This window comes from Bufo gargarizans, chromosome 1 (genome assembly GCF_014858855.1).
Source record: "Bufo gargarizans isolate SCDJY-AF-19 chromosome 1, ASM1485885v1, whole genome shotgun sequence".
Classification (NCBI taxonomy): domain Eukaryota; kingdom Metazoa; phylum Chordata; class Amphibia; order Anura; family Bufonidae; genus Bufo; species Bufo gargarizans.
Genome location: NC_058080.1, coordinates 282,135,162 through 282,153,374, shown reverse-complemented (window position 1 = coordinate 282,153,374; position 18,213 = coordinate 282,135,162). Strand labels below are relative to the sequence as shown.

The 18,213-nt window shown below is 43.0% G+C and overlaps 1 protein-coding gene across 1 annotated transcript in view; it reads left to right on the top strand.

The window, feature by feature from the left end:
* CDS1 (CDP-diacylglycerol synthase 1) overlaps positions 1-18,213 on the top strand; it is an 86,294-nt gene that overhangs the window by 34,876 nt on the left and 33,205 nt on the right. Inside the window, exons 2-6 of the mRNA XM_044304238.1 lie at positions 1,578-1,708; positions 8,497-8,593; positions 11,493-11,590; positions 13,695-13,834; positions 16,774-16,832. Of these exons, the coding sequence (XP_044160173.1) occupies positions 1,578-1,708; positions 8,497-8,593; positions 11,493-11,590; positions 13,695-13,834; positions 16,774-16,832 (525 nt within the window). The remainder of the gene's footprint in view (positions 1-1,577; positions 1,709-8,496; positions 8,594-11,492; positions 11,591-13,694; positions 13,835-16,773; positions 16,833-18,213) is intronic.

Sequence of the window (18,213 nt, the reverse complement as noted above, 5' to 3'; positions counted from 1 at the left end):
TACTGTGAAGAGATTAGTGGCTGATTCAGAGCACAGAGGAAACTCAACGTATGGCCACCATCCTCCCCTGACCTCAATGCTATGGAATACCTTTTAGAGTATCCTCAAGCAAAAGATCTAGGAGGGTAGAAGGCAATTCACATCAAAACGTCAGCTCTGGGAGGCTTTTCTGACATCCTGCAAAGAACACCACGGCCAGGAGCGCGCGCTGCCGGTCTTTAACTTCCCAGATGACATGGTCACATTTGACCACAGCATCATCGATTGCATACATTAGTCCAGGGTGCCTGCTGTTTAAATGCCCGACTGCTGATGTAAATTTACGTGGTGTGGCCAGGAAGGGGTAAATCCTTTTCCGTTCTGTAACGGGCTATTAGTGCACAGACTGTGGGTAGTTAATGCTCTGTGCCGTAATAGCAGGAGCTGAGTCCGCACCATCGCTTGCTGGTGCCAGCTGTTTTATACTGCAGACACCCGGCTCCCACTACCTCTGATCAACTCTGATCCCGGAGTTTAGATGCCACAGTCAGTGTCGACCACAGCATCTGAGGGGTTAAACAGGAAGGTAGCATGCTCTATCCTGCAATTGGCAAATAGTTGCCATGTCCCAGCCACTATTATATCCTGCCTCTGACTGGATTTGGATGTGGTAGAGTCTACTTGTCAGAGTCACTACGTACATAAACATAATTGGTATCACTACGACCCAACCTATTAAAGGCCTCTGTCAGCAGATTTGTACCTATGACACTGGTTGACCTGTTACATGTGCACTTGGCAGCTGAAGGCATCTGTGTTGGTCCCATGTTCATATGTGCCTGCAGTACTGAGAAATATGTTTTACTATATGCAAAAGAGCTTCTAGGAGCAATGGGGGGCCTGTTAATTGTCTGGCCTTGTCAATCCAAATGAAGAGGGTGCACCTTGCCGGTGTCCGTGTTTTGCAGATCTGCAATTTGCGGATCCGCAAAACACATGCGGACGTGTTCAATGTGAGGGGCCCGGCATATGGGGGCATTTTATAGTCTTTGATTAACCCTTTAAATATAAATGCCTAATAGACGAGGGCTCTACCTTTTTGAACGGCTCTGTGACCACCTTTCACCAATTCACGTCAGCTGCTTTCTCCATAAAATTGAAAGGAGAAGTGGTGAGGACCATACCAGCTTGGCCTCCACTTTTTTACTTCAGTGTGAATCAGTCACGTAACCTCTGTTCCTCCAAAGTAGTAGGGTCCTAGGGGTGACATTTATGTTGCAGCCACCTTGTGACATGTCTATGAGGACTGCCTGACTATATCATCTCTCATGGTAGCACAGGTTCTAATACAGTCTTGCCCTGTTGTGTCCTCCAGACAGGCAGGTTATTGAGTAAGATGTGTGAGGTACAGTAGCTGTTTAGCTGCTCTGTGTCATACATCTGGTCCATGGAGAAGTGTGTATGGCCCTTGTGCCTAGGCAGCTCTAGGACATGTAGTGCTGTACTTCACTTCCCCTAAGTGAAACCCATTAGTATAAGTGGCTCCTTTATTTCAGCGTGGCCTGTGAAATCCTATGTACTTATCTTTTATCTTATAGGAACCGGTGGAGGACAAGTATGTCGAGGCAGATGCTGACTCAGCATTTGAAGGTGATGTTGCAGATGCCCCGCCTCCTACAGATGGCACCCCACAGCTGCTGAACAATGCTCTATCTGGCATGTCATCTAGGTACGTACCATATGTCCTTGTCTATCAGTCATTACAACATGGGTCAGGAAAACCGTTTGGAAATGAGAGACATCAGTAGATCATTGTAGAAGTGATTATATTAAAGGGGTTGTCTCACAAATGGCATTTATCATGTAAACAAAGTTAATACAAGGCACTTACTAATGTACTGTGATTGTGCATATTGCCTCCTTTGCTGACTGGATTCATTTTTCCATCACATTATATCACTTATACACGTTTACATAGATTACGGGCACCTCTGCAGCGCAGATATGAGGTGGCCTGTGTGCGTTCTCATGATCTTGGGCCACCAGGGAGCCTGGCACCTTTTCCTATACCGTGCAAGCACAACCACCACTGCTGGATTGTAGGGTGATCTTAGCCCCTGGATATGATGGGTAATGTGATGGAAAAGTGAATCCAGCCAGCAAAGGAGGCAATATGGACAATGACAATACATTAGTAAGTGCCTTGTATTAACTTTCTCTACATGACAAATTGCTGAAGTGAGACAACCCCTTTAACCCCTTAAGGACACATGACTTACCGGTACGTCATGTGTTGTTCCGATCACTGCCGTGCGGCCGGCTGTGATCGGAACAAGGTGCCTGCTCAAATCATTGAGCAGGCACCTCGGCTAAATGCGCGGGGGGGTCCCGTGACCCCCCCATGTCCGCGATCGCAACAAACCGCAGGTCAATTCAGACCTGCGGTTTGTTGCGCTTTCTGCAGTTTCTGATCGCTGCGGTCCCTGACCGCGGCGATCAGAAACTTTAGTGTGGCGAAAATATATATTTATCACCCCCCCCTGCACCTCTGAATGATTTTAGCCCGGTGGGAGGTGCAGGGGGGGTGTTGCGGGCGGTGGGGGCGGTGCGGGAGGCGGGCGGTGCGGCAGGCGGGATCGCGATCCCCCGCCCGCCTCCTATTGTGTAATCGTTGGTGTACAGTGGGTATACCAGGGTGCCAGCACATTGCTGGCACCCTGGTATAAACGGCTGACATCGGTGATGCGATGTCAGCCGTTTAACCCTTTCCATACAGCGGTCCGTACGGACCGCTGTATGGAAAAAGTTAACAGTAAGAGGGAGCTCCCTCCCTCTCCGATCGGGGGGCTGCAGTGCATTTGCAGCCCCCCGATGGAGAGGGAGAGAGCCCCCAGACAGCCCCCCAGAGCCCCGTCCTTACCCTTCCCCGTCTGCGCAGTTCTGACCATAACTGAGCAGACGGGGAAGGTTCCCATGGCAACAGGACGCCTGCTCAGGCGTCCTGCTGTCCATGGTGCTGAACAGATCTGTGCTGAAAGCATAGATCTGTTCAGTGTAAGTAAAATACAGTACAGAGCCCTATATAGAGTACAGTACTGTATTATACAGACATCAGACCCACGGGATCTTCAAGAACCAAGTGGGTCTGGGTCAAAAAAAAAGTGAAAAAAAGGTAAAAATCAAAAAACACATTTATCACTGATTAAAAATTAAAAAAATAAAATTCCCTACACATGTTTGGTATCGCCGCGTCCGTAACGACCTGATCTATAAAACGGTCATGTTACTTTACCCGAACGGTGAACGCCATAAAAATAAAAAATAAAAAACTATGATGAAATTGAAATTTTGTCCACCTTACTTCCCAAAAAAAGGTAATAAAAGTGATCAAAAAAGTCGCATGTACGCCAAAATTGTAACAATCAAACCGTCATCTCATCCCGAAAAAAATGAGACCCTACTTAAGATAATCGCCCAAAAACTGAAAAAACTATGGCTCTTAGACTATGGAAACACTAAAACATCATTTTTTTTGTTTCAAAAATGAAATCATTGTGTAAAACTTACATAAATAAAAAAAAAGTATACATATTAGGTATCGCCGCGTCCGTATCGACCGGCTCTATAAAAATATCACATGACCTAACCCCTCAGGTGACCACCGTAAAAAAATAAAAATAAAAACGGTGTAAAAAAAGCCATTTTTTGTCATCTTACGTCACAAAAAGTGTAATAGCAAGCGATCAAAAAGTCATATGCACCCCAAAATAGTGCCAATCAAACCGTCATCTCATCCCGCAAAAAATGAGACCCTACTTAAGATAATCACCCAAAAACTGAAAAAACAATGGCTCTTAGACTATGGAGACACTAAAACATTTTTTTTGTTTTAAAAATGAAATCATTGTGTAAAACGTACATAAATAAAAAAAAATTGTATACATATTAGGTATCGCCGCGTCCGTGACAACCTGCTCTATAAAATTACCACATGATCTAACCTGTCAGATGAATGTTGTAAATAAAAAAAATAAAAAACGCTGCCAAAAAAGCTATTTCTTGTTACCTTGCCGCACAAAAAGTGTAATATAGAGCAACCAAAAATCATATGTACCCTAAACTAGTACCAACAAAACTGCCACCCTATTCCGTAGTTTCTAAAATGGGGTCACTTTTTTGGAGTTTCTACTCTAGGGGTGCATCAGGGGGGCTTCAAATGGGACATGGTGTAAAAAAAAACAGTCCAGCAAAACCTGCCTTCTAAAAACCGTATGGCATTCCTTTCCTTCTGCGCCCTGCCGTGTGCCCGTACAGCGGTTTACGACCACATATGGGGTGTTTCTGTAAACTACAGAATCAGGGCCATAAATAATGAGTTTTGTTTGGCTGTTAACCCTTGCTTTGTAACTGGAAAAAAAAAAATAAAATGGAAAATCTGCCAAAAAAGTGAAATTTTTAAATTGTATCTCTATTTTCCATTAAATCTTGTGCAACACCTAAAGGGTTAACAAAGTTTGTAAAATCTGTTTTGAATACCTTGAGGGGTGTAGTTTCTTAGATGGGGTCACTTTTATGGAGTTTATAATCTGGGGGTGCATCAGGGGGCTTCAAATGGGACTTGGTGTCAAAAAACCGGTCCATAAAAATCAGCCTTCCAAAAAACAAACGGCGCACCTTTCCCTCTACGCCCCGCTGTGTGGCCGTACAGTAGTTTACGGCCACATATGGGGTGTTTCTGTAAACAGCAGAGTCAGGGCAATAAAGATACAGTCTTGTTTGGCTGTTAACCCTTGCTTTGTTAGTGGAAAAAATGGGTTAAAATGGAAAATTAGGCAAAAAAATGAAATTCTCAAATTTCATCGCCATTTGCCAATAACTCTTGTGCAACACCTAAAGGGTTAACGACGTATGTAAAATCAGTTTTGAATACCTTGAGGGGTGTAGTTTCTTAGATGGGGTCACTTTTAGGGAGTTTCTCCTCTAGGGGTGCATCAGGGGGCTTCAAATGGGACATGGTGTAAATAAACCAGTCCATAAAAATCAGCCTTCCAAAAACCAAACGGCGCTCCTTTCACTCTACACCCCGCTGTGTGGCCGTACAGTAGTTTACGGCCACATATTGGGTGTTTCTGTAAACGGCAGAGTCAGGGCAATAAAGATACCGTCTTGTTTGGCTGTTAACCCTTGCTTTGTTAGTGGAAAAAATGGGTTAAAATGAAAAATTAGACAAAAAAATAAAATTCTCAAATTTCCTCCCCATTTGCCAATAACTCTTGTGCAACACCTAAAGGGTTAACAACGTATTCAAAATCAGTTTTGAATACCTTGAGGGGTGTAGTTTCTTAGATGGGGTCATTTTTGGGTGGTTTCTATTATGTAAGCCTCGCAAAGTGACTTGAGACCTGAACTGGTCCCTAAAAATTGAGTTTTTGTAAATTTCTGAAAAATTTCAAGATTTGCTTCTAAACTTCTAAGCCTTATAACATCCCCAAAAAATAAAATATCATTCCCAAAATAATTCAAACATGAAGTAGACATATGGGGAATGTAAAGTCATCCAAATTTTGGGGGTATTACTATGTATTACAGAAGTAGAAAAACTGGAACTTTGAAATTTGCAAATTTTTCCAAATTTTTGTTAAATTTGATATTTTTTGGTGCAAAAAATATAATTTTTTTGACTTCATTTTACCAGTGTCATGAAGTACAATATGTGACGAAAAAACAATCTCAGAATGGCCTGGATAAGTCAAAGCGTTTTAAAGTTATCAGCACTTAAAGTGACTCTGGTCAGATTTGCAAAAAATGGCCTGGTCCTTAAGGTGAAATAGGGCTGTGTCCTTAAGGGGTTAAGAGATGAGCAATGATAGTTTCTAGATTATAAAAAAAAAAACTTAAGACACAGTGTTATGCAATGTTATGATGGAACTGTCTCTTGAGAGCTTGGTGGGGTTCTTTTGCAGATTCTCTTATTTCTGTCTTTCCGTGTTATTCCGGCCAGCCAGCCTCAGTAATGTTTAGATCAACGCACTATAATTTCAGAACTGTTTGTTTTACCTTGAATTTTGAGATCGAAGAAAAAAAACATAAGCTTAGCACAGGCTTGAAGAGGACCTTTCATCGGTCCAAACATTGTGAACTAAGTATCATGACATGACATATACAGCGGCGCCCAGGGATCTCACTGCACTTACTATTACCCCTGGGCGCCGCTCCGTTCTCCCGTTATGTCCTCCGGTATCTTCGCTCACTTGGTTATAGTAGGCGGAGTCTGCCCTTGTTCTGCTGGGCGTCTCCTTCTCCTAGGCTCTAGCACTGGCCAATCGCAGCGCAGAGCTCACAGCCTGGGAGTTTTTCTCTCCCAGGCTATGAGCTCTGCGATGCAATTGGCCAGCGCTACAGCCTAGGAGAAGGAGACGCCCAGTAGAACAAGGGCAGACTCCGCCTACTATAACCAAGTGAGCGAAGATACCGGAGGACATAACGGGAGAACAGAGTGGCGACCAGGGATAATAGTAAGTGCAGGGAGATCCCTGGGCACCGCTGTATATGTCATGATACTCAGTTCACAATGTTTGGACCGATGAAAGGTCCTCTTTAAAGGGATTCTGTCATCAGACTTAACCCCTCTAACCTAAACATATGCTCATGTCCAGACTTATAAGAAGAATCCTAAGCTGGCCTTATTAAACCTCACTGTGGCTCTATTTGCCCAAAAAACAGGTTTTTATAACCTGTCAATCACTTACTTAAGGTGCCCAAGGGAGGTCCGTTAATAGAGGGTGCCCGGCCGCACCACTCGCCATCCAGTGCCCAGCGCCGCCTTCCCCGTCTTTAGCGCCGCCTTCCCCGTCTTTAGCGCCGCCTTCCCCGTCTTTAGCGCCGCCTTCCCCGTCTTTAGCGCCGCCTTCCCCGTCTTTAGCGCCGCCTTCCCCGTCTTTAGCGCCGCCTTCTACAGCTCAGCCCCGCCTCCGCTATCCTCCCTGTCCCTCTGCCAGATCCCGCGCCTCGCACTAGTCGCAGCCTGATGCGCCCGTACGGACTCCTGGCAGCGGCTTCGTTGCGCGAAGTGCGCATGCGCCGGCCTGATGCGAAGCCGCTGCCAAGAGTCCGCACGGGCGCATCAGGATGAGCCTAGTGCGCAGGCACGGGATCTGGCAGAGGGACGGGGAGGATTTAGAAGGCGGCGCTGAAGACAGGGAAGGCGGTGCTGGGCACCGGACGGCGAGTGGTGCGGCCGGGCACCCTGTATTAACAGACCTCCCCTTGGGCACCTTAAGTAAGTGATTGACAGGTTGTAAAAACCTGTTTTTTGGGCAAATAGAGCCACAGTGAGGTTTAATAAGGCCAGCTTAGGATTCTTCTTATTAGTCTGGACATGAGCATATGTTTAGGTTAGAGGGGTTAAATCTGATGACAGAATCCCCTTTAAAGGAGTTGTCTCACTTCAGCAAATAGCATTTATCATGTGGAGAAAGATAATACAAGGCATTTACTAATGTATTGTTATTATCCTTATTGCTACCTTTGCTGGCTGGATTCATTTTTCTATCACATTCTACACTGCTTGTTTCCATGGTTACGCCCACCCTGCAATCCATCAGCAGTGGTTGTGCTTGAACACTATAGGAAAAAGCACCAGCCTATGTGCGCTCCCACGGTCCTGGCCACCAGAGAGGCAGGCACTTTTTCCTATAGTGTGCAAGCACGACCAACTACTGATGGATTGCAGGGTGGTTGTAACCATGGAAGCGAGCAGTGTAGAATGTGAGGGAAAAATGAGTCCAGCCAGCAAAGGAGGCAATATGGATAATAACTCTGAGGCAATATGATCTTATGAGTGCAGGACAATAGCCCCATGATGCTGTGCGCACAATGTATGCCGCTCCGGGACATATGACCTGCTCACGGACCGGATGTCTCGGATGGCATACGGTGGTGTGCATGAGCCCTTAGACCATTTTCTACACCTAAAACAGGCTTAAAAAATGGTAATTCAGACGGACCTGCTGGCCCGTCTCCTTTCCCATCCTTGCCACAGCTCCTTTTTTAAACATGGTGTGACCGGCCTAAGCAGCACTGCAAGTGGAGGCAACCAGTCCTGCTCGCATTTGCTGGCGGCCATTTTAACTGATTCCTGGAGAACCCCTTTAAGTTAATAACAACTCAGTCGTAATAGTAAATTTTTAATTACATGCAATTATTAAAGTATTCAGATCCAGGTGCTGGTTTGAAAAATGTAGAGTATTTTTCGTGGGACACCCCCTTTTTTTAAAATAAAGAAACTGCACCATGTTTGGACCAAGTAGACCTTTTATTGCAGAACAAACACATGCGGACAGTATCAGTCTACATAGTCTTCTCAGAGTAGAGATTGATGTAGATGGTCTACTGAACTGATGCACATCTGATGTGCTCCGCTGAATTTTCACATCACTTACAGGCCTTGTTGTAATTCTGGCTGATTGGATCACAGATCATAATGTTAAAAGCTGATTTAATATTTTTATATTTCAGATGGAAAAACTGGTGGATTCGGGGTATTTTCAGCTTAACAATGATTACATCGTTTTTTTTCCTCATCTACTTGGGTCCTGTCATGCTGATACTTTTGGTACGTTTTCCAGCTTGTTTTACATTTCAGCGAGTTGTTCTGTATTTCCAGAAACTGCGCCAAGCTTGTCTATGGGCTGCGTCTAGTATCTCAGTTCAGTCCCATTAACTTGAACAAAGCTGTGTGGGCTTTAACTAAACCGAAAACGAAAAATGCTGTTGTGATAAAATACCTTTTTACCACACCCTTCTTGTTTTGACCATTGCTTTGGCAAGGTTTACAGTTTTCTTTCCACTGACTTTTCATTGCAATCTGTTAAAAACCATAGCAATCCCAGAAACCCACTTTAATATCAGATTACACAGAAACTGCTGTTAACTGGAGCTTTTAAAGAGCCAATGAGTTGTGAAATTGGCCATTTAAAGGGGTTGTGCAGTGGAGTAATATTGAGAATTCTTGTATTTCCCATAATCTACTAATTTGGGATCCTTCGTTCTTCTATCTCTGCTATCTGCTGTTACTCCTCTTGTACATTTAGAATTACATTGATAACTGGGAGTCACCAGTTGAGGGTGTGTCCCTACACAGTCTAGCACTGTCAATGACCGTGTCAGATTGTGTAGGGACACACCTGTTGACAACATGAATGGTAACAATGTCAATTTATTAAGAATAAGAAGTACTGGATAATGTGGCTCTATTCAAGTCAACGGGTCCGTATAAAAAAACGGAATGCATACGGAATACATGTTTGTATGTCATCCGTTTTTGGGAGAAATGCTATGCCCAGCCCATTTTGCACATGTGTTTGGTGTTTGCAATGATTAGAAAGTTCCTGTTTTTGCGGAAAAATGGAACGAAAACAAAACGGAAACGCAACGAATTCCAAAAAACTGAACAACGGATCCATGAAAAACAGACTGCAAAAAAGCTTTCCAGAATTGATATTTCTCTCTCATAGACTCTAATAGTCAGGAGAGGTGACAGGGCCTTTTTAACAAAAGGTTTTTGCCATGCAGTGTTGAGTAGATGTAGAAGATATAATACTGCATTGTTATTTTGCATGTACAGTATGTGTTAGGCATAGTGATGGTTTTCATTTCTTACATAGGGATAAATGCTGAACTTGGACCTCCATGATATCAAAGGTTATATAAGGCTCTTGGCCTGTTCATTACATCTGCCGCCTTGTATTATCACCCTGCAGGCAAAGTCCTCATGTGTTCCTGTCTTGTTGTCTGTAGTTTATGGCTGATAAATTCACTAAATTGCTCTTGTTACTACATAGCAGTTGTACATTACTTAAAGGGATTCTCACTTTTGCATATTTTAATGTCTTATTGCACTAATGAGAGAATGACTTCTGTTACTATGCAAAAAGTTACTTTTACCACACATTGGGGCAGATCTAGGAAGACTGTCTCATCTCAGACAATGGGGGTATATCGCTAGGATATAAGGGCCTATCGCTTTATAAGTGTGGGCCCCACCGCTGGGACCTGCACCTATATTGGGAATGGAGCCCCACAAAGTGGTGGCTGGAGTACTCCGCACCGCGCCTGACTGGTCAGTGCTCCCATTCACTTCTATGGGCCCGACAGAAATAGCCGAGCCAGTGCTCGGCTATTTTTGGTGGTCCCTTAGAAATGAATGGAGGGCAGCTTCGCATGCGCAGTGAGCCCTCCTGTCACGCCTTGCCCTGTGAATGTGTGGAGATCTGTTAGACTGGCTGCACATGTCTGACTTCTTTGTTTTGATTTGGGTTTGAGCAGGATCCACCTTCCTTCAGGTGTACTGGGTTTCATTGTTAGTGAGGCTATTTATCCCTCCCCCAGTGGCCTGTGCGGGTTATAGTTCTTTCCTGGGAGCTCTTGATTTCTGGTGGATGCTCTGCTCAAGATAAGATAAGTCCTCTCCTTTATTTCCCTTTGTGTATTTTATCTAGGCCTCTAGGGAGACGCTTGCTTCCTTCTGGTTTGAAGAAGCAGGTAATATCTTCCCTTTTCCCTGCTGCTTAGGGTTTGCCCAGGGCGCTTAGGTTTTAGGCCCGAGGGCATGTGCATATCCACCCTTAGGGTATGCACATGGGCACAGCAGTTTAGGGAAAGCTTTTAGGGATCGCTAGGAGGTGACCCTTTTCTTGCTAGCTTTTGGGCCTAGTAGTTTGTTCTGTTTGTTTTCCCGTGTTTGGGTTTTTCCTCGCTCACCTAGCTGTCGTGACACCTCCACCACTTTCGGGGCTCCGTTCTCGATATAGGTGTGGGTCCCAGCATCAGATAATAGGGGTATATCCTACTAATATGCCCCCATTGAGATGAGACAACCCCTTTAAGTACTTTAATAAATGTGACCTGTCCATGCACCACAAACTGAAATCTATGCCAGCTATGAGTTGGTATGCATTTTAAGATCATTTGCCAGTTTTCTGTCCTAAATTATGATAAATCTATGTGCCCGAGGAGGCCCAGATCCTTTCTTTAATATCCACAAACATATTGAAAAGTGCCCTGAGAGGCATCAAAACTCAAGTCACAAAATTTAATTCAAAAATGGCGTTTTCAAAGTGTGCTACATTTTTCCACCTGAAAACTGGTGCACATGCCTTGATAAATCCCCCCTTTTCCCCCTTCCCCCTTTGAGTTTGAAAGGGAACTTCAGCTATAACAACTCTTTTTCACATTTCTAGTCCCATGGAGTAAACTGGTGGACATGCCTTGATAAACTGGTGCACATGCCTTGATAAATCCCCCCTTTTCCCCCTTCCCCCTTCCCCCTTTGAGTTTGAAAGGGAACTTCAGCTATAACAACTCTTTTTCACATTTCTAGTCCCATGGAGTAAACTGGTCTCTGGAGATTGAACATCCCCAGATGTTCAATCTAAACTTTTCACCAGGATGGGCAGATTAGATGGATATGATATATTTCCTTTGTAATGCTGTCATTTACTTCTGTGTTTCAGGTATCTGCGATCCAAGTGAAATGCTTCCATGAAATAATATCTATCGGCCACCGATTCTACAAGTCTTATGAGCTACCTTGGTTTAGAAGTCTTAGTTGGTAGGTAATAGTGTATGTGTTCTTTTTGGTTAAGTTGTAATTTCTAGAAGCATCTATGAAATATATGTGCTGAAACCACGAGAAGAATGTTGTTGTTGTGTTTTTTTTTTTTTTTTCCAGCTAAATGAATTTCATACATAGTTACCATTAAAATCAATAGGAGGCTGATTGGGAGCAGTTTCTGTGCTATTAAATTGAACATCTCCAATATTTTCTATTGTGCGCTTTTTAATCACGAGCTAAGCTGGGGCTGAGACTTAGATATGTACTGGATGTCCGTGTTTCCGCTTTGAAGGCTTGGCATGCTCCTTCCTGTTCTCTCCTTTCACTTAAGATTAAAATAGGCCAGAACACAGTGGGACTTAGGATGTTAACACACTGCATGAAAATCCTGTTCTTGCTCTGCTGCTGGGTGTAGCTGGCAAACACCTTACATTTGGCAAAGGTTGTTTCTGCAGTCATGAAAGCCCTGTGCTATATACAAATGTGCACATCGCTCTTTGCAAGGAATCAGGAATTGTTATCCGGGATAAAGAACGGGATATTATTTATTGTATACCATATTGTATTATACTGTCGCGCCTGAACTGCATTAAATCACCTGCTTGTCAGATACCCGGTAATTTGTCTCTGCATTTGCAGCATATACAGATTGCGGCTTCTAAGTATACAAGAAGTAAAGAAAACTTGCTCCAAATGTTTGAAGAAAAAAACATATAGCCTACATATGGTGTAATGCAGATCTGTTATCATAATGATTAAAGAAGTACTGTAGCATTTTTTCCTTAAAGGGGTTCTCTGAGAATTAATAAAATTAAAATTACTAAAAATACTAAATGTTACGTTATTATAAATATATTTCCAAATACCTTTCATTAGTTCTAATGGCTCATTTTGTCTGGAGGGCATTCATCAGAGGAAATAAAATGGCCGCTGTCCTATTAGTACACACAAAACCTGTCCTAATCACAGAGCAGGACAAGTTACTTCACAACACTGAGCTAAAGAGCTGCCTCACCCTCCTCTCTGCTCTACTTGTCAGGGATTAGGATCCTGGATACACTGATAAGATCTTCAGCTCAATCTCTGTAGGAATGGAGTTCATGAGGAGACATAAAGTACAGAGAGGAGGGTGGGGTATATAATGAGCAGTGCTTGTATGTAGTCGACTACATTACCATAGCCCCACATTACCACAGTCTGTCATATCTGTCCATCCTCTGCTAAAGAAGAATGTAGAAGCTCTTTTATATGGCTCCACTCTTTATCTCACCTCTTTCTTTACCTTCGATATAGGTCCCCGAAAGCAGCCTGCAATTGTCCTTATTTTTTGGCTCATCAGAGTCGTAGGGTTCACACTGCCCTTGCTCTCACTCCAATCTAAGGGCAGCAAGTGATAGATCAGCTGTCCACTAACTCATACTGCAGAGTCGCCTCTGTGTTCTATGAGATACTGCCTTACACTGCCCTTCCTAGTCCCATGATTGGCATGTACTGTATTTCTCCCTTTCAGCTCTTACAAGCAGGAGGATGGAAGAGCAGTGTGACGCAACATCTCATAGGATACTCTGGAGATGCTGCACACAGCAGATAGAAGAGAAAATCAGTGCGAGTCAGGGGAGTTGTATAACTGCAGCTAATCATTGTAGGGTCTTGCTTACTAGATCACTGTATGTCTGGTCTCTTAGATAGGACAGAAATGACATCTTCACCAACACTATATACACGTGGGGTATACAGTGAAACAAGGAAGGAAGAGCTTAAAGATTTGATAGATGATGATGCTGTCTAGAAGTTCAAAGGAAGTCAGCCATACAGGGAAGACTGACATCCTGTCTGCACAGAAGAGCAATCTCTGGATTGCTGGTTAGACTGGTGATCCCATGACAGAAGCTGCTCGTGATGATGGGGTTCTAAATATATGGATGCCACTGAGTGCGGATGAAACAAATCACATTGCTAGTAAGGTCTATTAATATATGTCCAAAAATTATGGAATGCCTCTTTAAGCCACTTTTCTGTGTAAATATCTACACCAAAATCACATGATAACTTCTATTAAACATCTTAACAGGTTCAATCATCTTAATGTCCTTTCTTTCAGGTACTTCCTTCTGTGTGTTAACTACTTTTTCTATGGGGAGACTCTGGCAGACTATTTTGCTACTTTTATACAAAGGGAAGAATTTCTCCAATTCCTCATCCGCTATCATCGTTTTATATCATTTGCACTTTATGTCATAGGTAAGTTGCCATAGTGTACTACCTTACCACTTTATGTGCAGTCATTATGTTTCGCTTCTTTGTTGACTATGAATGGAAAAGCAAACTATTGTAAGGTGGAGTTAGAATACTGAAGACCATGTATATGAAGACTGTCAACCACTCCTCTAACGTACAGGCATTAGCAGTTGTTTGACATACATCTGTGGTATGTTGTCATGCTCTGCAAATATTAAAGGGGTTGCCTTGGAGCCAGCAATCCCAGGGGTCCTAACCTGTGGTCCTTAACATAAAAAACCCTATTCATTTGTATGTGGACCTGTCATTGCTTCGTTCCTGAATGCTTCTGGTTCCATGACCACTGCAGCCAATCAAAGGCCTCCGCAGTCACATTGACTTAAATGATATGGCATACTTGTGTGAGTCCAACGGCTGGGACCACCATCAGTATGTAAGGGGTCCTATGTCCTCAGTTTGACACTACTATGCCAGCAGTGAGGAGGAGTTTAGAATGGTAGTCCACCATGCCTCCCACTGTCATACAGCTCTGTGGGAGATACAATACTTGGCATATAGATTTGTGTACTTACTCACTTCTCCCATAACCCCAGCATTCTTACTTAAAGGGCACCTGTCAGCAGATTTGTACCTATGAAGCTGGCTGACCGGTTACATGTGCGCTTGGCAGCTGAAGGCATCTGTGTTGGTCCTATGTTCATATGTGTCTGCATTGCTGAGAAAAATATTTTATTTTATGCAAATGAGCCTCTTTTGCAATTGTCGTGCCCTCTCCACTTTAATTGACAGGGGCAGGCATGACAATGTTTACACTTCCTGAATCTGTCAATCAAAGTGGATTGGACGTGGCAGTTGCAGAGAGAGCTGAGCCTCTAGGAGTAACAGCAACGCCCTCGTTGCTCCTAGAGTCTCATTTGCATATATAAAAACCTAATTGTTCTCAGCAATGTGGGCACATATGACCATGGGACCAACATAAATGCGCACATGCCACAGGTCAGCCAGTTTCATAGGTCCAAATCTGCAGACAGATCTCAGCTTTTCCTAGGACTGTGACTAGGTGCAGCTCAGCCCCATAGAAGGGAATGAGGCTGCGTGCCGTGGTGAGCACGGAGAAGGCCGCAGCGCTCACACGAGTGCAGGTGCCTTCTCAAACAGCCTTCTCAAACTCTTGGAAAACCCTTTACTGCAATTTTATGACAAAATTTAATTTTTTAAATAAAAAAAATTATTTAAAAATTGATTAGTGGTTAGCGGATAAAAATCGAACAGAAAGCTATATGCACCACACCTCCTAAAGTTCAACATGTGCAGAGTTGCCACAAACAACTTGGGCCTAAAGTTACATACACATAACTTCATGAAAGCATCAGAACTGGAAAAGACCAAAAATCGGATTTTAAGATGGAAATTTTAAAAAGTAACAAAAAATATAGGGATTACACTCCTTGAAAAGTAAGTGAACGCCCAAAACCTATATATTTGCAGAAAACGGATATACTGATGATTGCAGTTGCCTTGATGGACTATGTGCACCTTGATGTAATGTTGTGAAAAAGTGGAATTATAAAAAAAAAACTAAACATAAAAAATGCACCTCAAACACATATCTAAGCAGAAGTGTACATACAAAAGCAATGTGAAAACAATATATTGTGTAAAGCTCATATATGTGTACATCACAGCTTGTGCTCTTAAAAACACTGGAACAGAGGCCATGCAATGCAATTTGACCGTTATCCATAAACGCATTAAAAATGCCTGTTGTACGTGGTAAACAGCTGCCATGTTGCCAAAATCGACACAAAACATACTGTGTATACAATGATAACTTAATAATTAATAAACACTACCACCCTCACAAGCGACCTTGGAGCAAACCGTGCTTATATCGATAATTGGACGAAAATATGGGAGTAAAATGTGTACCCTAATCTTCAGGCCCCATGATAAATAAAATATAGGAGGTCATTTATTATACTGAAATAGGCATATATTAAGTTAGTTGCGCCACCATCTGCAACCCCGCACATGCCAGGTCTAAAATTGTGGGCAGGGAAGGGGATGGGCAGGGAGGCCAGTCTCATTTACCATTCTCTGCGTCTGTTTCAGGCGTAGAAAAAGGTCTAAATGTTAGACGGCTCGGAAGCTGTCCTACATTTAGAAATGGCGCTGGATGTGCCGAAGTTATGGAGAGGCCAGCTCCCCATAGTCCTCTAAAAACCATAAGATGGAAGGAGTTCATACATACCACACATGTCTACACACTAAAGAAATGCAAAAAAACCGCAGGAATGCCCCAGACAACTTTTGCATACAAAATTGGGAATTATGTAGTATATTCTGTAGTTTCCATACCCCTATACACACTGTAACCTTAATAAAAAAATGCTACATTTCGACAAAAAAACGAACGAAGACGGGTATAGTACGTGTGCTTTATTGTCTCCGTATTATATACACAACACCTCCTGGTTACCTCCATAATACGGGGAGAGAAAAAGCCCCTGTACTACACCAGTCAGAAAAGCGGCTGGATACATTTTATTTATATATTTTTTAATTTATTTTTTATTTAAAAAAAACAACGGTAAGTGAATATGATTGTTGGCAACAGTGAATAAGTGAAAATGTCTTTTCTGACGAAAATTTTTTCCATTGTCAGAAATATGTTTTCGCTGTTTATGCAGTGTGTAACTGGTATCGCTAGAGAAGTGCCCTGTATATTGTTCCCTGGCACTCATGCTGGAAAGCGGCTGGATCCCTGCCGGATGCCATTATAGTCTATGGAGTCCGGCGGTGAACAGCAGTATCCGGCAATGCTGGATCCGGTGAACTCCACGTTTTACCAGAGATGTGAACGAAGCCTTAGATGTTTCCTCTCGCTGGATGCACAAATGTATATTAAGCCGTCTGAATGTTTTTATTTTTCTGTCACACAGGTTTCTGCATGTTTGTCTTGAGCCTAGTGAAGAAGCACTACCGTCTCCAGTTTTACATGGTTTGTATCCGTTCTTTTTTTTCCTGTCTAATGATATCCTTTGCCAAGTGATAAGACTCCTGTATATACACTGGACTGCATATATCCATTTAATCCAATGCTATCTGTGAGCGTTGGTGCTTTTGGAGAACCATTTAGGTTACATCCACACAGGAAGGATACACAGCAGGTTTGTTTCTGTGGATTTTTGTGCAGGAAATCTGCAGCGTATTGGGGTATGACAAATCACTGAACTGACCGGGCAGGAGTCCGTATCCCAATATATAAGCGGTTAGGAATCAACACGTTTCTCATAGAATGGCCATCTATAAAACATAACCTTTATTATACTGTTAATAAAATGAAAGTCTCCTATTGTTAAAAATACTTTAAACGCAACAGAACCAACACCCTACAATCAGCCAATGTAACTAATAGCCCTGCCTATCAAAAAGGAATGGCCGCCCCAATAAGGCCGATCCCGTATCAGGAACCTCCTATAATTCCCTGACTGGAAAGAAGACCAACCCCGACAAAATGGCAGTACGGGTGAACAACACGTTTAACAAACTTGGCACAAATGTAACTCGTGGTGCTAGGTCATGTGGTCTGAGCCTGATTCCACAGGAGCAATACCAGGCTCAGACCACTTGACATAGGACCCATCATCCAGGACATAAAATACATAGTTCCTTGGGCTCATGCAAGTAACAAGCTTTCCCCATACCCCGGTGGAAGCTCCTATTGTCTATTATATGTAGTGGCTATAGATACCTTATTTATTGTCTTAGGGTGCCACTGGAGACACTATTATGTGGTAGTGGCTGTATCTGGGCAAGGTATCTTCTATCATGTACCCCAATTATCTTAGTGAGTGTGCTTTGAATGTCTTTATTGCCCCCTGATAAACTGTGGAGGAATCTACAGGGAAACGGTCAGGACACATGATTTGTGAATACGACAATATTTTAATCTGTCTGATTTAATGGATATATAGGAGAACACATAATTGGATATCAGTATGTGATTGTGGGGTTTACACCTCATTGTAGAAAGTATTTAAGGTACAGTATTGCTATGTTTCTAGTGACAAGCATTTAATTCACGGGTGATACTGAATCACAGCACACAAGTCCTAGTATGCACCTGTGGTGACTATCAGCGCCACGAGTGACATTTGTGCCAGGTTTTTTAAACATGATGTACACCCGTACTGCCATTTTTCAAGGGTGGCCCTCTGTCCGGTCAGGGCCTAGGAGGTTCCTGATGCAGGATTGCCCTTATCATGCGGCAATTCCATTTTTGATAGGCAGGGCTATTAGTTACATAGGGTGATTGTAGGGTGAATTTAACCCATCGCTAGCCCTTTTTGTTCTTCTGTGTTTAAAGTATTTTTAACAAC